The sequence below is a fragment of the Oncorhynchus mykiss genome, chromosome 19 (assembly GCF_013265735.2).
Source record: "Oncorhynchus mykiss isolate Arlee chromosome 19, USDA_OmykA_1.1, whole genome shotgun sequence".
Taxonomy (NCBI): Eukaryota; Metazoa; Chordata; class Actinopteri; order Salmoniformes; family Salmonidae; genus Oncorhynchus; species Oncorhynchus mykiss.
Window position 1 is genome coordinate 25,830,244 of NC_048583.1, and position 24,010 is coordinate 25,854,253.

At 43.8% G+C, this 24,010-nt stretch overlaps 1 protein-coding gene across 3 annotated transcripts in view; it reads right to left on the minus strand.

The window, feature by feature from the left end:
* Positions 1–24,010, minus strand: part of ston2 (stonin 2) — a 50,284-nt gene that overhangs the window by 4,454 nt on the left and 21,820 nt on the right. For 2 of the 3 annotated variants that reach the window (XM_036954498.1, XM_021573703.2), the window contains 4 exons: positions 4,953–6,394; positions 2,571–2,903; positions 2,250–2,472; positions 196–398 (listed from right to left, as the gene is read on the minus strand). In XM_036954498.1, coding sequence (XP_036810393.1) covers positions 196–398; positions 2,250–2,472; positions 2,571–2,903; positions 4,953–6,394 — 2,201 coding nt within the window. Of the gene's footprint in view, positions 1–195; positions 399–2,249; positions 2,473–2,570; positions 2,904–4,952; positions 6,395–20,762; positions 21,043–24,010 lie in introns of those variants that run through there. The other variant, XM_021573706.2, reaches the window with a different exon arrangement.

Genomic DNA, 24,010 nt, shown 5'->3' on the forward strand with positions numbered 1-24,010 from the left:
TGTTAGTGGGAGCCAGAGGGGGTTGCTCATCGTGCCTAATTACATGTTTGGACGGGCAAACACACAACAGAAAACAGCTCCCGCAGCTGAGCCAGAAGGTTATGGAAAACACCCAACGTATGTGTATGTAATTTTACCATGTCAGCCCATTCACAGAAGGCTACAGCTCCACGCACAAACACCCTGGTCTATTACCTGGTAGGAGTAGTGTGATTTGTAGTTGATCCACTTCTTGGCGTCTGCCCTGTCCTCTACAGAGAGGGAGCGGACGGTGGCTTTGGAGGCAGAGGCGGCGGGCATGTCAAACTCGACCTCCAGGTGGCTCTGCAGCGAAGCTGGCACCTCCCGGTCCGAACCCAGCTCCAGACGACAGAAGAAGGTGTGGGGGTGACCCAACGCTGCCAGGGGCAGACACAAACGTACATTAAACACACATGCAGACGAACACATCAACACACACACACCACGTAACGCAAACACACACGTTCATCATCAGCGATCACTCTGGGTGGAGTAGGATTGTCCTCCCGGTGGGTCCGCTCACACACACACACACACACACACACAGCACAGAAAGGGAGAGCAAATCCTTTCCCCTAAACACGTGTAGATTGGATAATTGTAAGCAACATTGAAATCTACATCAAACTTATCAGGCGACAACACAACTATTGCGCTGCCTATCCAATTCGTTCCGGTCTTCATGAAGTGCCTAGGGGAAGGGGCTAGCAGTTGTCTCTGGACAGGGCCACAGAGAGGGTGAGAGTTGTGCCAAGAACATCATGACACTGAGCACGGACGGGACGGGCCACCAAGAGGGGTCAAAACAGGAAGTGCCGTGAGGTCAGAGGTCAGAAAGAATATCCTCTGTTATACAGTTGGAGTAGAGGACTGTAGCAGTGAAATGTTAACCAGCATACCACCATGCTTCTCTCATTTGTGGCGCAGGGAATTACAGCCCCAAAGTTGGCATCACCGTGTGGACTGTAGCACACATATAACGAAGGGACGAATGAGCATGAAGAAAGAAGAAGGAACACAAAGGAGGAGAGAGAAAGAAAAAGCAAGGCAGACAGAAAGACAAAAGACGGTGCAAACAAAAGAAAGAGAGAGAAAATGGAGGGCAGGCTTGGCCCAGTTAAGTAGAGAGGGGGAGATGAGGAGGGGGGAGAGGAGCTGAAGCAAGGGCTAAAGAGAGGGGAAAGGGGAAGAAAAGTGAGAAAGGGACGAAAAGTGAGAGAGGGGGACAAGAGGCAGAGGGTAAAGAGAGAAAGAAGAAAAAGGGGGAGAGAAAAAAAAGAGGGCCCACAATAGAAGGGAGGGGGGGGGGGGGGAGCAGCCCGTGGCAGAGCATGTATTTACAATAGAAGCCTGTGGCCTGTGGGTTTGTGAGGTAATGCATGGTGACAGCCAGGGCTTTGACTGGCCAATCAGTACTCAGGACAGGCAGCCATGCTGACAGCCTATTGAAAGGCCTGAAGGGGGCCGCATTCTGACAGAGACATACCAACACTGGACCGGGACCAGGGAGAACACACACAAGGGCGAACTCATGCACACGCACAGACACGTGCATGGACGCACACACACACGGGCACAGACGCACGCAATCATTCACGGATACATGCCTGCATGTACACACACAAACAACATTATAACACATACGCACACTAGGATATTGACAGTGCCTGGGGTAAGGACTATTGACAGTCTGCACAGTGTAATGACAGCAGAAACAGATCAATGTTCATAATCTCTCACTGCTGGGTGAAATAGAGACATCCCCCATGTCCTGTCCCTCTGAGCTGGGTGAAATACAAACCAGCTCCACTAATACTGACTGGCACTGTGATGAAACCTCAAATGGATCGTCGGAGGAATGAGAATACAAGGGAATGGACCTGATCCTCCACACATGAAGACACAGATTACGCCTAGTGAAATAGATAAAGAGCTATTTCAACAGAGATTCTCCATTGAAGATGTGTTTTTAGACCAGGCTTAATCTGTGTCCGGGAAACCTACCCGTAGTGTCTGAAATGAGCCATCGCTCCGCTGTCAGGTGTGACTGGTAAAGCAAATATAGATCTAGCCCTTTTCACAGTGACAATAGCAGGGTATCACCTCAAACTCCTTCCCTCCTTACCAAAGGCGTGTGCACGACTAGTGAAATAGCTGTGCATTTTTGCATTTCTACAGTGAGAATAGGAATAGTTCTCTTACGGAGTTTGACCCCAACAACTTCTTACCAGAGTTTTTGTCAGGCAGGCGGCTGAGCCTCCACACCACAGCTTTAAAAGCCTGCTCATACTTGGCCGTGCCAAGGGTCACCCTCATCACTGGCTCTGACCCGGAAGTACTCGCCGTGCCGAAGCTGGCACCCTTGTTGAACCTCGCCTTCAGTGACCTCTCCCCCATCACCCCGTCCCGACGGAAGTTCTTGGCCCAAATCTCAGGGATGGGGTAGCGGATCTAGGGGTAAGCATGATAATCAATGTTATCAAATGACTGAGGGAAGTGAAGTTCAATAACAAAACTGCAAGAGGCACAATACTCTATTATTATTTTACCGCCACATTCTCGCAGGGGATGAGGTTCAACGTGTCCCGATTGGACGAGAACCCCTGTGACATCAGCAGCCAGGACTGCAGGGTGACCTCGGCGCCTCGGACGGAGGCAACAGTGCGCAGCGTGAAGGGGAGGGTTTTCTCAGCGAAGGCCGTGCGGAAGGCGAGCAGCTGGAAGCGGCGGCAGGGTGGCGGTGTGAAGACAACTTGGCGTGACGACAGGAACTCTAGTTCGTCTGCGTGTAAGTCATGAAGCTCGCAGTCACGTAAGCGGATCCAGCGGGTGGTGGTGTTGGGGATGATGTCGTGTCTGGAGACCACCTCCTTACCTTTGACCTAGACGAACAACATCGAGAGGGGGGTTTAATACTTTCATGTATACAGTTGAAGTCAGAAGTTAACATACACTTCGGATGGAGTCATTAAAACTCGTTTTTCAACCACTCCACAAATTTCTTGTTAACAAACTATAGTTTTGACAAGTCGGTTAGGACATCTACTTTGTCCGTGACACAAGTAATTTTTGCAACAATTGTTTACAGACAGATTATTTAACTTATAATTCACTGTATCACAATTCCAGTGGGTCAGAATTGTACTTACACTTAGTTGACTGCGCCTTTAAACAGCTTGGAAAATTCCTGAAAATGATGTCATGGCTTTGGAAGATTCTGATAGGCTAATTGACATCATTTGAGTCAAATTGGAGGTGAACCTGTGGGTGTATTTCAAGGCCTACCTTCAAACTCAGTGCCTCTTTGCTTGACATCATGGGAAAATCAAAAGAAATCAGCCAAGACCTCAAAAATTGGAGACCTCCACAAGTCTGGTTCATCCTTGGGAGCAATTTCCAAAACGCCTGAAGATACCACCTTCACCTGTACAAACAATTGCATGCAAGTATAAAGGGATCACGCAGCCGTCGTACTGCTCAGGAAGGAGACGCGTTCTGTCTCCTTGAGATGAATGTACTTTGGAGCGAAAAGTGCAAATCAATCCCAGAACAACAGCAAAGGACCTTGTGAAGATGCTAGAGGAAACATGTACAAAGGTATCTATATCCACAGTAAAACTAGTCCTTAATCGACATAACCTGAAAGGCCGCTCAGCAAGGAAGAAGCCACAGCTCCAAAACCGCCATAAAAAAGCCAGACTACGGTTTGCAACTGAACATGGGGACAAAGATTGTACTTTTTGGAGAAATGTCCTCTGGTCTGATGAAACAAAAATAGAACTGTTTGGCCATAATGACCATTGTTATGTTTGGAGGAAAAAGGGGGAGGCTTGCAAGCTGAAGAACACCATTCCAACCGTAAACCACGGGGGTGGCAGCATCATTTTGTGGGGGTGCTTAGCAGCAGGAGGGACTGGTGCACTTCACAAAATAGATGGCATCATGAGATAGGAAAATTAGGTGGATATATTGAAGCAGCATCTCAAGACATCAGTCAGGAAGTTAAAGCTTGGTCACAAATGGGTCTTCCAAATGGACAATGACACCAAGCATACTTCCAAAGTTGTGGCAAAATGGCTTAAGGACAACAAAGTCGGTATTGGAGTGGCCATCACAAAATCCCTGAGGGCAGAAAAAGCGTGTGCGAGCAAGGTGGCCTACAAACCTGACTCAGTTGCACCAGCTCTGTCAGAAGGAATGGGCCAAAATTCACCCAACTTATTGTGGGAAGCTTGTGGAAGGCTACCCGAAACATTTGACCCAAGTTAAACAATTTAAAGGCAATGCTACCAAATACTAATTGAGTGTATGTAAACGTCTGACCCACTGGGAATGTGATGAAAGAAATGAAAGCTGAAATAAATCATTCTCTCTACTATTATTCTGACGTTTCACATTCTTAAAATAAAGTGGTGATCCTAACTGACCTAAGACAGGGAATTTTTACTAGGATTAAATGTCAGGAATTGTGAAAAACTGAGTTTAAATGTATTTGGATAAAGTGTATGTAAACTTCCGACTTAAACTGTACATGCATTTTAATGTTTGTACCTTTGTCTGAATAAGTGTCTGCAGAACTCCAGGGCCAATATTCTGATGTGTACACATCTCACCATCCAAATCCTCCTCTCATACGAATGATTCAGTGGAAGCCGCTGAGGGGAGGACGGCTCATAATAATGTCTGGAATGGAGTCAATGGAATAGCATCAAATGCATGGAAACCACGTTTTTGATGCATTTCATACCATTCTATTGACTCCATTCCAGACAATATTATGAGCCGTCTCCCCCTCAGCAGCCTCCAATGGTTCCAATGTGATCCCTACAAAAATCTCTCTTTCACACACCTATAAGCTACCCAACATGAACCACCCTCCCCTTTCACTCGTAACTGGACGTCTGTTTTAACACGCTCTCCTTCTCTTTTACCTGCACATCATTGAGTCCGAGGCGGCAGCCTGCCGACCCAGAGAGGAAGGCCAGCACGTGCACACGAGTCATCACAAGCTGCTTCAGAATCCTCCCATCTCCCGCAGCAACCGTCCCGTAGAACTCGTCCCTCACCTCCACCTGAACCTCCTCCTCTGTCAGCCCCGCCCCTATGGGCGACCCCGTCAACGCCCCACCCGTCACTGCCGGCAACCGCCTCAGCACCTCCACCAGCGCATGACGAAAACTCAGGAAGTCTTGGTAACAGGTGGTGCCCAGCTTCACCAGCTGCTCACGGATTGGCTGGTGGGTGACGGGTGACTTCGGCTGGATTCGCCTCCTCTCGCGGTATTGGACAAGGTCCACACTGAGCGTGTGGACGCGGCCGGCTTCTTCGTAATTCTGCAGGCGGTGCTCAGCCGCCTCGTAGCGAGGGTCCAGTTTCAGGGTCCTGAAGGGTTTTTCCAGACCTCTCTCGTAGAACATCTGGAGCACGCCGTCGTCAGACAGACGGACATAGATAGGCCCCCAGTGGCGTGACGACATGATGTTCTTCTTCTCTGGTATACGGAGCAGCATGGCCCAGCCATCTTGGGGGGTCATGTGATCTGGGAGGTAGGGGGTGCCCTCATCCTCTCCCTGCAACCCATCTTCCTTTGCCTCCTCCGCATCCTCCACTGAGTCATCAGGCAAAGTAGGGCTGCCTGGATCGTCTGGGTCTGTGATCTGGAGGTTTCTCAGCTGATCCAGGTCTAGTCTGTCTAAGGGAGGAGTGACATGGCTGACTGTCTCTTCCCCTCCTCCTCTGGTGGGCTCAAACTCGGAGGAGAAGACGAGAATGGACTCTCGTTTGGCCTCTTGGCTGTGGGAGCTGAAAGACTGGAAGAAAGGAGAGCTAAAGGAGAAGGCACAGGGAGAGCTCTCCAGGTGGTGGGCGGAGCCATTACTCTGGATCGTCTCTGATGCCACTTCCTGTTTACAGTCAAAGTAGGAACTAAAGGGGTTAATGGGAGAGGGCTGGATGTCATTGAACTCTTCACACAGGAAAGGGTTCTTCTTGGTGTAAGGTTTAGTCCTACCGGGGAGCAGGGGAGCGGTTCTAGGTTCAATCAGAAGGGATCTAGGAGGGTTTCCGTCTGGCGTCAGGTCTAGGAGGTGGCGGTTCTGGTTCTGCTGGTTCCCGTTCTGCTTCCAAACGTTGGGAGGAGAACCAATCAGGTTACTTTTGGCATCCTGGAAGTGGCTGAGATCATCCAATCGTGTGTGGGATGGCTGCTCCAGGTGGTGGGGCTTGTCCTCCTCGTCATCGTCGAAGGTCACCCAGGAGGAGAAGCGTCCAGAGGAAACGGGGGTCTCTGATTGGGTGCCGGGGAGTTTGGTGTTGGAAGTCCAGCTGACTGAATCCATCTCTATACCTTCATCCTCTTGGAACACTGACAAATCTACACAAAAACAAACAGATATTTAAAATATATAAATTCAAATTGCATTATATAACCATATCATACGCATAATATATAGTCGTGGCCAAAAGTTTTGAGAATGACACAAATATGAATTTTCACAAAGTCTGCTGCCTCAGTTTGTATGATGGAAATTTGCATATACTCCAGAATGTTATGAAGAGTGATCAGATGACTTGCAATTAATTGCAAAGTCCCTCTATGCCATGCAAATGAACTGAATCCCCCAAAAACATTTCCACTGCATTTCAGCCCTGCCACAAAAGGATCAGCTGACATCATGTCAGTGATTCTCTCGTTAACACAGGTGTGAGTATTGACAAGGACAAGGCTGGAGATCACTCTGTCATGCTGATTGAGTTTGAATAACAGATTGGAAGCTTAAAAAGGAAGGTGGTGCTTGGAATCATTGTTCTTCCTCTGTCAATCATGGTTACCTGCAAGGAAACGTGTGCCATCATCATCGCTTTGCACAAAAAGTGCTTCAAAGGCAAGGATATTGCTGCCAGTAATATTGCACCTAAATTAACCATTTATCGGACGATCAAGAACTTGGTTCAATTGTTGTGAAGAAGGCTTTAGGGCGCCCAAGAATGTCCAGCAAGCGCCAGGACCGCCTCCTAAAGTTGATTTAGCTGTGGGACCGGGGCACCACAAGTACAGAGCTTGCTCAGGAATGGCAGCAGGCAGGTGTGAGTGCATCTGCACGCACAGTGAGGCAAAGACTTTTGGAGGATGGCCTGGTGTCAAGAAGAGCAGCAGAGAAGCCACTTCACTCCAGGAAAAACATCAGGGGCCAGACTGATATTCTGCAAAAGGTACAGGGATTGGACTGCTGAGGACTGGGGTAAAGTCAATTTTCTCTGATGAATCCAATTTACGATTGTTTGGGGCATCCGGAAAAAAAGCTTGTCCGGAGAAGACGAGGTGAGCGCTACCATCAGTCCTGTGTCATGCAAACAGTAAAGCATCCTGAGACCATTCATGTGTGGGGTTGCTTCTCAGCCAAGGGAGTGGGCTCACTCACAATTTTGCCTAAGAACACAGCCATGACTAAAGAATGGTACCTCCGAGAGCAACTTCTCCCAACCATCCAGGAACAGTTTGGTGACGAACAATGTCTTTTTCAGCATGATGGAGCACCTTGCCATAAGGCAAAAGTGATAACTAAGTGGCTCAGGGAACAAAACATTGATAATTTGGGTCCATGGCCAGGAAACTCCCCGGACCTTAATCCCATTGAGAACTTGTGGTCAATCCTCAAGAGGCGGGTGGACAAAGAAAAACCCACAAATTGCTTAAGCAAGAATGGGCTGCCATCAGTCAGGATGTGGCCCAGAAGTTAATTGACAGCATGCCAGGGTGGATTGCCGAGGTCTTGAAAAATAAGGGTCAACACTGTAAATATTGACTCTTGAATCAATTTCATGTAATTGTCAATAAAAGCCTTTAACACTTATGAAATGCTTGTAATTATACTTCAGTATTCCATAGTAACATCTGACAAAAATATCTTTGCAAACTTTGTGAAAATGTATATTTGTGTCATTCTCAAAACTTTTGGCCACAACTGTACATAGTATGAAACCATTTATTGAAACTGAGTGACTAATGCTGCTCATTATCTCATGCGTTTAGGCTGTTATAGCTGGTGTAATTCTCCCATCTTATTTAGGGTCCTGTGTGAATTAAAGTATGCTCCCTCTAATTCTCCCTCCCCTCCCGGAGAACCTGAGCCCCGGGACCATGCCTCAGGACTACCTGGCCTGATGACTCCTGGCTGTCCTCAGTCCAACTTGTCGAACTGCTGATCCAGCCTGCGGCTATGAAACCCTGACCTGTTCACCGGACATGCTACCTTTTCCCGGACCAGCTGTTTTTGACTTTCTCTCTCTCTCTCTCTACCGCACCTGCTGTCTCGACCTCTGAATGCTTGGCTATGAAAAGCCAACTAACATTTACTCCTGAGGTTGCACCCTCTACAACCACTGTGATTATTATTTGACCCTGCTGGACACCTATGGCCATGTACTTATACTTAGAATCTCCACCTGGCACAGCCAGAAGATGACTAACCACCCCTCAGAGCCTGGTTCCTCTCTAGGTTCCTTCCTTTCTCAGGAGTTTTTCCTAGCCACCGTGCTTCTGCATTGCTTGCTGTTTGAGGTTTTAGGCTGGGTTTCTGTGTAGCACTTTCTGACATCTGCTAATGTAAAAATGGCTTTAGAAATTGAATTTGATTGAAACAACTACTAGGAGGATTCAAAGGAATAGTGGCAGATTCCAATACACAAAGTTGTGCCCAAAGCTACATATTGTGCCTTTAAATGGACAGAAAGGCCTGGATTGTGTGTTCAAATCCAATAAAAAGTTTTTTGGTCGTGTACACATATTTGAAGATGTTATCGCCGGTGCACCAAAATGCTTGTGTTTCTAACTTCCAACAGTGCAGTAATACCTAGCAATACAAAACAATAGGCACACATCCAAAAAAAATAAAGAACTAGCAAAATGAGCAATGTCAGAGAGAGATAGAGACACACAATACCTGACCACTGTGAATGACCCAAACTTAAGGAAAGCTTTGACTAATGTACAGACTCAGTGAGCATAGCCTTGCTATTGAGAAAGGCCGCCGTAGGCAGACCTGACTCTCAAGAGAAGACAGGCTATGTGCACACTGCCCACAAAATGAGGTGGACCTTTTGTACTTTAACTATTTGAACATAATATGACATTTGAAATGCCTTTATACTTTTGGAACTTTTGTGGGTGTAATGTTTGCTGTTATTTTTTATTTATTGTTTATTTCAAATTTGTTTATCTATTTCACTTGCTTTGGCAATGTAAACATATGTTTCCCATGCCAATATATCCCTTAAATTGAAATTGAATTAGAGAGACAGTGCATACATACATACATACAGTGCATTCGTAAAATATTCAGACCCCTTGACTTTTTCTACATTTTGTCACATTACAAACTGAGCAATCTGGGGAGAGGGGCCTTGGTCAGGGAGGTGACCAAGAACCCTATGATCACTGACAGAGCTCTAATGTTCCCCTGTGGAGATGGGAGAATCTTCCAGAAGGACAGCCATCTCTGCAGTACTCCACCAATCAGGCCTTTATGGTAGAGTAGCCAGACGGAAGCCACTCCTCAGTAAAAGGCACATGATAGCGCACTTTGAGTTTGCCAAAAGGCACCTAAAGACTCAGACCATGAGAAACAAGATTCTCTCATATGATTAAACAAAGATTGAACTCTTTGGTCTGAATGCCAAGTGTCAAGTCTGGAGGAAACCTGGCACCATCCCTACAGTGAAGCATGGTGGTGGCAGCATCATGCTGTGGGGATGTTTTTCAGAGGCAGGAACTGGGAGACTAGTCGGGATCGAGACAAAGAAGTACCTGAAAATAGCTGTGCAGCAACGCTCCCCATCCAACCTGAGAAGATCTGCAGAAAAGAATGGGAGAAACTCTCCAAATACAGATGTGCCAAGCTTGTAGCGTCATACTCAAGAAGACTCAAGGCTGTAATTACTGCCAAAGGTGCTTCAACAAAGTAGAGTAAAGGGTCTGAATGCTTATGTAAATATGATATTTCAGTTTTATTTTTAATAAACTAGCAAATACTTCAACAAACCTGTTTTTGCTTCGTCATTATGGGGTATTGTGTGTAGATTGACGAGGAAACAAATAATTGAATACATTTTAGAAGAAGGCTGTAATATAACAAAATGTGTAAAAAGTCAAGGGTTCTGAATACTTTCCGAATGCGCTGTATACATATGCACTACATGACCAAAAGTATATGGACCCCCCCCCCCCCCCCCACCCCCTCCCAGTATTTGGACCCCCTCACACTTCACAAGTGACATCAATAAGGGACCATAGCCTTCACCTAGATTCACCTGGTCAGTCTATGTCATGGAAAGAGTAGGTGTCCTTAATGTTTTGTATCATAGAATGGTGTGTTTAGACAGTATAGACAGTATATGAATAGAAAAGTTGTGTACAGCAGTAGTTATATAGGATGATCCATGACTAGAATACAGTATTTACATATGTAGTGGTTAAAACAGTATGATGATATAGCCCGGGTGATATACAGGGTGATCTAGAGCGACATGGTGCATCAATGGTACATCTGTAGAAGTTTGTGAGGGTCTTATGGGCCAAGCCAAATTTGTTCCGCCTCATGAGGTTGAAAAGGCGCTGTTGCGCCTTTTTCACCATACTGTCTGTGCGAATTTCACGTCGTCGGTGACATACACTCCGAGGAACTTGAAGCTTTTCACACTCTCCACTGCAGCTGATGTGGATAGGGGCGTGCTCTCTCTGCTGTCTCCTGTCACCCACAATCCTCTCCTTAATTTTGTTGACGTTGAGGGAGAGGTTATTTTCCTGGCACCACTCCACCAGGGCTCTCGCTATCTCGTCATTGATGGTAATTAGGCCTACCACTGTTATGTCATCAGAAAACTTGATGATTGAGTTTGACCTGTGGCCACGCAGTCATGGGTGAACAGGGAGTACAGGAGGGGGCTGAGTGTTTATACTGTGCGCGCGTGTGTGTATGTGTGTGTGTGCGCATGTTTGCGTGCGTGTGCGCATATTGTACAATCACAATAGGATCGCTGACTCTGGAAATTGTGTTTGGTCGAATTCTTCTGTGTCAGCAGCCACAGGTCTTCCCCATACCGCTCTCTAAACTTCTACTACATACTATAGACTGCCTACATTCAAAAGGAAAAGCGGAGGAAAATCACATTTGACCTGAAGGAACCCAACTGTTGTAAAATTGCTAAGGAATTCCTTTAGACCTTTACTAAAAGTTGAACATATATACCAATTAGTACAAAGTGAGATATCCCAGTCAGTCCGTCTGTTTCTCTTTCTATAGATTAGTATCAAGGCTCCTTGTGAGTGAGCTGAATGTCTTCTCCTTTCTCTCTTTCCCCTCACTACATTCCTCCACTCAGAATGCATCAGTCTTCCACGCTCTGTTCTAATAGAGAGGGAGAGCGTGAGAGAGGATAAGAGAGATGAAGGAGAGAGAGGGGGGAAGAGAGAAGAGATCGAGGAAGAAGAGAGGGAGGGAGAGATAGGGAGAAGAGCGAGAGCGAGAAATAGGGAGGAGAGAGAGAGAGACAGAGAGAGGATAAATGTTCGGCCTCTGAGCACAGACAATGCAGGCCGAACTCTGCTGTACGAGTGTGGCAAACTAATTTGCCAAGCAGAGGGACACACATAGACACACACAAGGCCATGCAAGGCTGTTGAGGCTCCAAGGTCATGTTGACATAGAGATACATACCCGACATGCTCACAATTCACAATTCACAGTTCCCCCAGGCAAGCTAACTAACCCTACAATACAACAAGGCTCCATTCAAACCAACACAATACTAATCCACTGGGCTTTCAACTAGCTGCTGCCTTTGTAGTCTATTCACCCTACATTACCCAGGATTCACTGCTGTTGGGCCCTCTACAGGAATCCGTTCTTGTACTACTCACTATGCACGTCCTAATCCCAAGTTACTGGACCCACCCATAACCGCGGACATACTCTGGACCTGGTTATTACCAAGGGGCTTTCTACCGGACCTGGTTATTAACAAGGGGCTTTCTACCGGACCTGGTTATTAACAAGGGGCTTTCTACCGGACCTGGTTATTAACAAGGGGCTTTCTATTAACATATCCTCTAATGTTGATGTTGCTTTATCTGATCACCACTGGATTTTTACTACCTTGTACAGGGTAAATCTGAGCGCATTATTAAAAACCGCTATCTGACCTCTGAAGTTGCTACAGATTTTACTGAGTGTGTAAACAATACTCCTCCACCTATTCTGCCTTCCTTGTGATGATTTAGTTAATAACATTAATAGCAAATTAAAGGGTAACCATTGAAGCTCCAGTAAAGTTGAAAGAAGGACACATCCAAACAGAGAGCCCCCTTGGATGATCGTGGAGAAATTGCAGAAAGGCAGAGCGGAAGTGGAGAAAGTCAAAGTTGCAGGTCCATTAGGATATTCTGAGAGAGCAACTTGGCATATATAACAAGACAATTAGAAATGCCAGACGGGCTCAAGTTGGTCGCTAATAAATCAGAATAATCTGAGTGCGTGCTTCGAACATTAATGGCCTGATAAATCTGCAAACCTGCAAACCTGTGTGAACTTTTCACGACATCTAAATGTGATGAGTTTGAGGCATATTTCAGAGATAATATAAAAAACATTAGGCTGGGTATCTGTCAAGCAAGACATGATGAGAAGTTTGATGGCACTATGGAGTTATTTTCCCTGGTTAACACAGAAATGCTCAGGAAAGTGATATCACAATGTAAGCCTTCTACCTCCCTTCTTGAGATGCTACTTCCACCACCTACTTCAAAACAGTTGTTAATTGCATATCTGATGAATTACAAGCCATTGTTAAATCACTCCCTGTTCACAGGCACTTTCCCCACTGCACTAAAAACTGCTATGGTGAAACCCCTTCTGAAGAAAAGTCATCTTGATTCTTCAGCTTTTAGCAATATCCAAACGTCCATTCTTGAAAAATAATTTTTCCAGAATTTTGCCTAAGTGCCAACTGTATTTTTTAAAAATTCCAATTTGATTTTCAGGCACACCACAGCATAGACAAACTCTCAACCTCTCGACCTTACTTAAAGTGGTAAATGATCTTAGCGCCAACACAGATGCCAAACCGCTCTCTGATCTTGTACTCTTGGATTTAAGTGCTGCATTTGACACTTGACCATGGTGTCATTCTGGACAGACTGGAGAGGTGAGTTGGCCTCTCCAGTCCAGTTATAAATTGGTTCAGGACCTATTTAACCTCTTAGAGCTCTAGGGGCGCTATTTCATTTTTGGATAAAAAACGTTCCCGTTTTAAGCGCGATATTTTGTCACGAAAAATATTCTTGACAGTTTTGGAAAGAAAACACTCTGAAGTTTCAGAATCTGCAAAGATTTTGTCTGTAAGTGCCCCAGAACTCATTCTACAGGCGAAACCAAGATGATGCATCACCCAGGAATTAGCAGAATTTCTGAAGCTCTGTTTTCCATTCTCTCCTTATATGGCTGTGATTGCGCAAGGAATGAGCCTACACTTTCTGTCGTTCGCCCAAGGTCTTAGCAGCATTGTGACGTATTTGTAGGCATATCATTGGAAGATTGGCCATAAGAGACTACATTTTCCAGAGGTCCGCCCGGTGTCCTTTGTCTAAATTTGTGCGTAATCTTCAGGTGCGGTCATTTTCTCCTGGGATTCAGGAGAGAAAGCATGTGTCCAAGAACGATGTATCAATGAAGAGATATGTGAAAAACACCTTGAGGCTTGATTCTAAACAACGTTTGCCATGTTTTCAGTCGATATTATGGAGTTAATTTGGAAAAAAGTTTGCGTTTTGAGGACTGAATTTATGGATTTTTTTTGGTAGCCAAATGTGATGTATAAAACGGAGCTATTTCTAATACACAAGGAATCTTTTTGGAAAAACTGAGCATCTGCTATCTAACTGAGAGTATCCTCATTGAAAACATCCGAAGTTCTTCAAAGGTAAATGATTTTATTTGAAGGCTTTTATGTTTTTGTTAATGTTGCGTGCTGGATGCTAACGCTAATGCTAACGCTAAATGCTAACGCGAAATGCTAACTCTAGCTAGCTACTTTTACACAAATGATTGTTTTCCTATGGTTGAGAAGCATATTTTGAAAATCTGAGATGACAGTGTTGTTTACAAAAGGCTAAGCTTGAGAGATGGCATATTTATTTCATTTCATTTGCGATTTTCATAAATAGTTAACGTTGTGTTATGCTAATGAGCTTGCTGATAGATTTACACAATCCTGGATACAGGGGTTTTTTCATAGCTAAACGTGACGCAGAAAACGGAGCGATTTGTCCTAAACAAATAATCTTTCAGGAAAAACTGAACATTTGCTATCTGAGAGTCTCCTCATTGAAAACATCTGAAGTTCTTCAAAGGTAAATGATTTTTTTGAATGCTTTTCTGTTTTTTTGTGTAAATGTTGCCAGCTGAATGCTAATGCTAAATGCTACGTTAGCCATCAATACTGTTACACAAATGCTTGTTTTGCAATGGTTGAGAAGCATATTTTGAAAATCTGAGATGACAGTGTTGTTAACAAAAGGCTAAGCTTGAGAGATGGCATATTTATTTCATTTCATTTGCGATTTTCATGAATAGTTAACGTTGCGTTATGGTAATGAGCTTGAGTCTGTATTCACGAACCCGGATCCGGGATGGGGAGATCAGAAAGGTTAACAGGTTGACAGTTTGTCACCCTTAGTGAACATAACCCAGAGAAAATACAAATCACATGTGGCATTCCACAAGGTTACATTTTGGGTCTTGTACTGTTCAGTTTATATATATGTTGCCCCTTGACATAGTCATCAGAACACATAGCATTGATTTTTACTGCGACGCAGACGATACACAACTTCACAATTCTGTGTCACTACAGGATTTTAGCTCCACGGATAAATTAGACTGTATTAGTGATTTAAATACTTGGATGGCTCACAACTTCCACCAGCTAAACCAAGACCAAGGTACTTATTGTTGGAGCCAAAGCACAGAGAGAATCTGGCCGCACATCTTAATTCACAGGCAATAAAGATAAAACACCTGTTAAAAAAAACGAGCTGTTATTTTAGATTCTGAACTCAATTTCACATCACACATTAGGAATGTGAACAAAATAAAAAAAATTATACCACCTGAGGAACATTGCCAAGTTGTGAACATTTCTCTCTCAGGCTGATACAGAGAGACTCATCCATGCTTTTATTACAAGCAGGCTTGACTACTGTAATACTCTCCTGTCTGGTCTTCCCAAGAAAGGCATTGGTCAACTGCAAAACATACAGAATGTTGCAGCACAGATACTGACCAAGACCAGATGGAGAGCACATATTACACCGGTTTTAAGGTCTCTGCACTGGCTGCCTGTGAGTTTCAGAACAAATTTTATGCCAAGAGTGTGCAAAGCTGACATCAAGGCTACTTTGAAGTATCTCAAACATAGAACCTATTTTGATTTGTTTAACACTTTTTTGGTTACTACATAATTTTGGTTACTACATGTTATGGCAGAGTTTTGATGTCGTCACTATTATTCTACAATGTAGAAAATAGCAAAATAAAGAAAATCCCTTGAATGAGTAGGTGTGTCCAAACTTTTGACTGGTACTGTATATATATACACAGTTGAGGTCGGAAGTTTACATACACTTAGGTTGGACTCATTAAACACGTTTTTCAGCCACTCCACAAATTTCTAGTTAACCTGTTGGATCTCTAGGGGCGCTATTTCATTTTTGGATAAAAAACGTTCCCGTTTTAAGAGCGATATTTTGTCACGAAAAGATGCTCGACTATGCATATTCTTGACAGTTTTTGAAAGAAAACACTCTGAAGTTTCAGAATCTGCAAAGATATTGTCTTTAAGTGCCCCAGAACTCATTCTACAGGCGAAACCAAGATGAAACGTCAAACAGGAAATGAGCAGAATTTCTGAAGCTCTGTTTTCTAATGTCTCCTTATATGGCTGTGAATGCGACAGGAATAAGCTTAGACCTTCTGCCGTTTCCCCAAGATGTCGGCAGCATTGTGACGCATTTGTAGGCATATCATTGGAAGATTGACCATAAGAGACTACATTTTCCAAGTGTCCGCCTGGTGTCCTGCATCGAAATTGGTGCGCAAAGCCAGCTGCAAGTATTTTTCCATTTGATTGAGAGGAGAAACCATGCTTCCACGAACGATATATCATCGAAGAGATATGTGAAAAACACCTTGAGGATTGATTCTAAACCACGTTTGCCATGTTTTCAGTCGATATTATGGAGTTAATTTGGAAAAAAGTTTGCGTTTTGAGGACTGAACTTTCGGGGTTTTTTTGTAGTCAAATGTGATGTACAAAACGGAGCTATTTCTAATACACAAAGAATCTTTTTGGAAAAAACTGAGCATTTGCTATCTAACTGAGAGTCTCCTCATTGAAAACATCCGAAGTTCTTCAAAGGTAAATGATTTTATTTTAAGGATTTTATGTTTTTGTTGAAATGTTGCGTGCTGGATGCTAACGCTAATGCTAACGCTAAATGCTACGCTAGCTAGCTACTTTTACACAAATGATTGTTTTCCTATGGTTGAGAAGCATATTTTGAAAATCTGAGATGACAGTGTTGTTTACAAAAGGCTAAGCTTGAGAGATGGCATATTTATTTCATTTCATTTGCAATTTTCATGAATAGTTAACGTTGTGTTATGCTAATGAGCTTGCTGATAGATTTACACAATCCTGGATACAGGGGTTTTTTCATAGCTAAACGTGACGCAGAAAACGGAGCGATTTGTCCTAAACAAATAATCTTTCAGGAAAAACTGAACATTTGCTATCTGAGAGTCTCCTCATTGAAAACATCTGAAGTTCTTCAAAGGTAAATGATTTTATTTGAATGCTTTTCTGTTTTTTTGTGTAAATGTTGCCAGCTGAATGCTAATGCTAAATGCTACGCTAAATGCTACGTTAGCCATCAATACTGTTACACAAATGCTTGTTTTGCAATGGTTGAGAAGCATATTTTGAAAATCTGAGATGACAGTGTTGTTAACAAAAGGCTAAGCTTGAGAGCTAGCATATTTATTTCATTTCATTTGCGATTTTCATGAATAGTTAACGTTGCGTTATGGTAATGAGCTTGAGTCTGTATTCACGATCCCGGATCCGGGATGGGGAGATCAGAAAGGTTAACAAACTATAGTTTTGGCATGTTGGTTAGGACATCTAGTCATTTTTCCAACAATTGTTTACAGACAGATTATTTCACTTATAATTCACTGTATCACAATTCCAGTGGGTTAGAAGTTTACATACAATAAGTTGAATGTGCCTTTAAACAGCTTGGAAACTTCAGGGAAAAAATGTCATGGCTTTAGAAGCTTCTGATGGGGTAATTGACATAATTTGAGTCAATTGGAGGTGTACCTGTGGATATATTTCAAGGTCTACCTTCAAACTCAGTGCCTCTTTGCTTGACATCATGGGAAAATCAAAAGAAATCAGCCAAGACCTCAGAAAAAAAATGTAGACCTCCACAAGTCTGGTTCATCCTTGGGAGCAATTTCCAAACGCCTGAATGGGGCCACACAGCTGTCATACCGCTCAGGAAGGAGACGTGTTCTGTCTCCTTGAGATTAATGTACTTTAGTGCGAAAAGTGCAAATCAATCCCAGAACAACAGAAAAGGACCTTGTGAAGATGCTGGAGGAAACAGGTACAAAAGTATCTATATCCACAGTAAAACAAGTCCTATATCGACATAACCTGAAAGGCCGCTCAGCAAGGAAGAAGCCACTGCTCCAAAACTGCCATAAAAAAAACAGACTACGGTACAAGGGAACAAAGACCATACTTTTTGGAGAAATGTCCTCTGGTCTGATGAAACAAAAATAGAACGGTTTAGCAGTTATGTTTGGAGGAAAAAGGGGGGGCTCGCAAACCGAAGAACACCATCCCAACCGTCAAGCATGAGGGTGGCAACATCATGTTGTGGGGGTGCTTCGCTGCAGGAGGGATTGGTGCAATTCACAAAATAGATGGCATCATGAGAAAGGAAAATTATGTGGATATATTGAAACAACAACTCAAGACATCAGTCAGAAAGTTAAAGCTTGGTCACAAATGGGTCTTCCAAATGGACAATGACCACAAGCATACTTCCAAAGTCGTGGCAAAATGGCTTAAGGACAACAAAGTCAAGGTATTGGAGTGGCCATCACAAAAGCCCTCACCTCAATCCTATTGAAGATTTGTGGCCAGAAATGAACAAGAGTGTGTGAGCAAGGAGGCCTACAAACTTGACTCAGTTACACCAGCTCCGTCAGGAGGAATGGGCCAAAATTCACCCAACTTATTGTGGGAAGCTTGTGGAAGGCTACCCGAAACGCTTGACCCAAGTTAAACAACGGTTAAATGTCAGGAATTGTGAAAAACTGAGTTTAAATGTATTTGGCTAAGGTATATATACACAGTTGAAGTCGGAAGTTTACATACGACTTAGCCAAATACATTTAAACTCAGTTTTTCACAATTCCTGACATTATAAGTGAAATAAGCTGTCTGTAAACAATTTTTGGAAAAATTACTTGTGTCATGTACAAAGTAGATGTCTTAACCGACTTGCCAAAACTATAGTTTGTTAACAAGAAATGTGTGGAGTGGTTGAAAAACGAGTTTAATGAGTCCAACCTAAGTGTACGTAAACTTCCGACTTCCAACTGTATATTTTTCCATTGCAGGAGGGATAGCATACACAGATGTTTTGGCTTTCCAGCCTTCTTCAATGTGTAGGTACAACTCTTTAATTCAAAACAGCATTTACAGGGAACACAGGTGAACAACCGATGACCAGCAGCTGCTTCTAATCAGGGTTGCCACTCATCTGCCAATAAGGGATGTGGCTTCTGGTCTACCTCTATACATTTTAAGACACATATCGATGATTTTAGAAGGCAGGAAAACTATCATTTAAATTGTTTCACCGTCCAGATCTGTCTACACATGTAAGATATCCAGACAACGTGTGCACGACTACCTCTCGAGGTGGTCAGGAAGACCTGATCACAATCAGATCACAATGTGTCTTTTAATCCTCTACACCGTTCTAAAAATGTGGCCACAATCAGAATGTGGACAAGATCAAGACATATTAGGACCAGGTAAAAAAAAAATGGGGCTTTAGACTACTTTGGATAAACAAAAGCAAATGGGTGGGCTGCTGAGCCGTGGTGACTTATCGGGTATCTGTGGGCTGGAGAGAGGAGGAGATAAAGGGAGGACAGGGAAGAGGGAGACCATATTTGAGTGCCGCCGACACCACCTAAAAAGTATGTGAACTACTGTGGCTACTTCTGTGGTAGTCGGGAGCTCTGGAGGACAAGTCTCTTCATGTTGAGACAGAGAGAGAAACAGAAGGAAAGAAAGACAGAGAGAGAAACAGAAGGAAAGAAAGACAGAGGTAACCAGCCAGACTGGGGGAGAGGAGAGGATTACTGGGAAAGTGGAAATTTACAGCACCTGACCGGCTGCCAAATGGTAGTCTACTAACACACAGACACGCACACATACATTATCCACTGCCATTGAATACAGCCAACAGAACACAATATACAGACATATACATTCATGCTACACACACACACACACATATCGTAACTGCTGCTACCAGACTCTTGTAATGCTCAGTTTATACACTGCCCCCATCCTCCCCTTCCCCAATACACGTGTAAATATTGGACTATAAGTTATTATATTTATGCTAAAACGTTTATTCTATTGAGCCATTTACTTTATGTTCATATTCTTATCTTTTATTGTTGTTGTATTGTTGAGAAGGATCCTTCACATAAGTACTTTGTTGGACGATGTATACCATGCGTATCCCGTACATACGGCTAATAGAACTTGGGCACATATAACACGCGCGCACGCACGCACGCACGCACACGCACGCACAGTTTACTAACATGTCGCTGAATAACTGATATCACATCCCTTTAACTAGTTTTAGTTTCATTTGCTTTGTATTGACTGCAAAGTGTACACACACATGCGCACAAACACACACACACCTCTTGCTTCAGCGACCAGCCGCGAGACATCAATAAAGATGGGAGGGAGGGTGTCATTATTCATCAACAGTGGACTAAGACCCTGTGAAAAGACTGGCTCCTGTTGCTAAGCGCCAGATGATCAGGCTGTCTTGCCAAGTAGAGACCACAATGAAGACTCAGTGGCACGAGAGAGAGAACACCCCTCTAAAACTTCATCAGGACTTAACAGAGTGGGAATTTAGAAACACACACACACACACACATGCACCCACTCACTCTCTCTCAGCAGATCTCTCTCATTCACTCCCTCCGTCTACCCTGTTCTCTCCCTCCGGTTTAGCTATCTCAGAAGACAGCAGAGACGTTTCCGTTATATCAGCAACTAACGTGGCAGAGCAAAGAACACAACAATAAGGCTTTTCACAATTGATTCGTCTTCTATTCTCACACTCTCAAGTCAAGGACATTTACACAGGAAAGGCTACCCAGCAGGATCATTCACTCACACACTGCAAACAAAGACAGCAAACCACTCCACCCAAACATTACACACTTACACTACACTTCCCCCTCCAAACACATACACACCACACACCTTGCAAAGATGTAACTAAAGGGGTGAAGACAAAAGAAAATAACTAGTCAAAGATGTGCAAAAGAAAATGAAGTGTCGCTCACCAAGTAGTATCACAGTAAAGGAGTGTGTGGTCTGTCGGGTGTGTGCGCGTGAGCTGGATGAAAGGCTGACTAGGGAGAGGAGTTCCCTGCTGTTCCATAGTGCTGGCTGTAGGTCAGGTCATGTGACTCAGCAGCCACCCTGCATAGTTCAACAGGGGCATGTAGGAGCGGGTAGGAGCCTGCCTACTTCTCCCTCTTTCTCTGTTTACTTTGTTCGGGTCCTCTCTCTCGTACCTTTCTTCAGGAATATTTACCTCAAATCTCTGCCCCCCTCTCTTTTCACATTTTCCCCACACTCTCTCCATGTCTCTTTCTAATTCGCTTTCTCTCGTTCAAACTACTTCCCTTCACTATTTACCTTCCCCTTTCTCTCACTACTTACATTCGTCAGTTAAACAGTCTGTCAGCCTTTTAATCTACGCCTCCGCTGGTTGCTTACCTGTGTAGTAGTTGATCTATGAGCATGGGTCTACACATGCATATTACGTGTGTGTGTGCGTGCACAAGTGTGTGTACCTTAGCAGGCGTTAACCATGCGCTCCATTATTGAGCAGTACAGTCAGCAACAGGGACTTAAGGCTCGCACACATCGCACCGAAAGTGGATCTCGCGTTCATCTGGCGATCGTTCAGCACGCTCTCTTTTAGGGACCACCTGCTGTAGACGTCTGACAGCCGACATTTTTCACGAGTCCATTTGTAAAATCGGTGCAGATTACGTTCAGAGTTGCTAAGAACTCTCGGGCCAGCTAACACTATTGGTGTGTGAATTTCGGCAGGTAGCCTAGCGGTTAAGAGCTTGGGGCCAATAACTGAAAGGTGGGTTCGAATCAACGAGCCGACTAGGTCAAAAATCTGTTGATGTGCCCTTGAGCAGGGCATTTTACCATAATTCAGCGTTTCCCAAACTCAGTCCTGGGGACCCAAAGGGGTGTATATTTTGTTTTTTACCCTAGCACGACACAACTGAACTAAATGTGCACCACTTGGGGTCCCAAGTCCCAACACCAAGTTTGGGAAACCCTCCCCCAATTGCTCCTGTCAGTCACTCTGGAAAAGAGTGTCTGCTAAATGACTAAAATGACAAAGTAAAAATTGTGCCCTTACTGTATCCATCAAAAATATTTGCAGCAACCCCACCCGCACACTCATTTTAAAGTGAACCTGAATGTCAAAAGGTCAAACCTGAGGTCAAAGGTCAGTCTTTAAAGTGTTGGTAGTGGCCCCCTGCAGGGATCTATAGGGACTCTGAGAACCTCAGGACATCCCATGGCTAATCTGTTCCCGCTATAATTTTGAGTACTAGTTACTCAGTTTTTCCCCACTTTAATTATGTCCCACACGCTTCACACACACACACCCTTCACACACACAACACCCTTCCCACACACAACACCCTTCACACACACACAACACCCTTCACACACACAACACCCTTCACACACACACACAACACCCTTCACACACACACCCTTCACACACACAAACTGTTCCGTTCAGGTGGGTGCTACATACAGTTGAAGTCGGAAGTTTACATAAAAAAGTTTTAATGACTCCAACCTAAGTGTTTCAGCCACTCCACAAATGCCTTGTTAACAAACTAAAGCTTTGGCAAGTCAGTTAGGACATCTACTTTGTGCATGACAAGTCATTTTTCCAACAATTGTTTACAGACAGATTATTTCACTTGTAATTCACTGTATCACAATTCCAGTGTGTCAGAAGTTTACATACACTTAGTTGACTGTGCCTTTAAACAGCTTGGAAAATGCCAGAAAATGATGTCATGGCTTTAGAAGCTTCTGATAGGCTAATTGACATCATTTGAGTCAATTGGAGGTGTACCTGTGGATGTATTTCAAGGCCTACCTTCAAACTCAGTGCCTCTTTGCTTGACATCATGGGAAAATCTAAATAAATCAGCCAAGACCTCAGAAAAAAATTGGAGACCTCCACAAGTCTGGTTCATCCTTGGGAGCAATTTCCAAACGCCTGAAGGTACCACGTTCATCTGTACAAACAATAACACGCAAGTATAAACACCATGGGACCACGCAGCCGTCATACCGCTCAGGAAGGAGACGTGTTCGGTCTCCTAGAGATGAACGTACTTTGGTGTGAAAAGTGCAAATCAATCCCAGAACAGCAGCAAATGACCTTGTTAAGATGCTGGAAGAAACAGGTACAAAAGTATCTACATCCACAGTAAAACGAGTCCTATATCGACATAACCTGAAATGCCGCTCAGCAAGGAAGAAGCCACTGCTCCAAAACCGCCATAAAAATAAGCCAGACTACGGTTTGCAACTGCAAATGGGGACAAAGATTGTACTTTTTGGAGAAATGTTCAAGTCTGAACTGTTTTCCCATAATGACCATCGTTATGTTTGGAAGAAAAAAGGGGAGGCTTGTAAGCCAAAGAGCACCATCCCAACAGTGAACATCGGGGGTGGCAGCATCATGTTGTGGGGGTGCTTTGCTGCAGGAGGGGCTGGTGCAATTCACAAAATAGATGGCATCATGAGAAAGGAAAATTATGTGGATATATTGGAGCAACATCTCAAGACATCAGTCAGAAAGTTAAAGCTTGGTTGCAAATGGGTCTTCCAAATGGACAATGACCCCAAGCATACTTTCAAAGTTGTGGCAAAATGGCTTAAGGACAACAATGTCAAGGTATTGGGAGTGGCCATCACAAAGCCCTGACCTCAATCCTATAGAAAATTTGTGGGCAGAACTGAACAAGTGTTTGCGAGCAAGGAGGCCTACAAACCTGACTCAGTTACACCAGCTCTGTCAGGAGGAATGGGCCAAAATTCACCCAACTTATTGTGGGAAGCGTGTGGAAGGCTCACTGAAAAGTTTGACCCAAGTTAAACAATTTAAAGGCAATGCTACCAAATACTAATTGAGTGTGTGTAAACTTCTGACCCACTGGGAATGTGATGAAAGAAATACAAGATGAAATAAATCATTTTCTATACTTTTATTCTAACATTTCACATTGTTAAAATAACTGATCCTAAGTGACCTAAAACAGGGAATTTTTACTAGGATTAAATGTCAGGAATTGTGAAAAACTGAGTTTAAATGTATTTGGCTAAGGTGTATGTAACTTCCGACTTCAACTGCACACTGATTGTTGCATAGACATGTCATGATTAGAACTGACATGATTCCTTAACTCTACATGTCAAGAGAGACATGTCTGTTCTGCTCAATATACACTGCTCAAAAAAATAAAGGGAA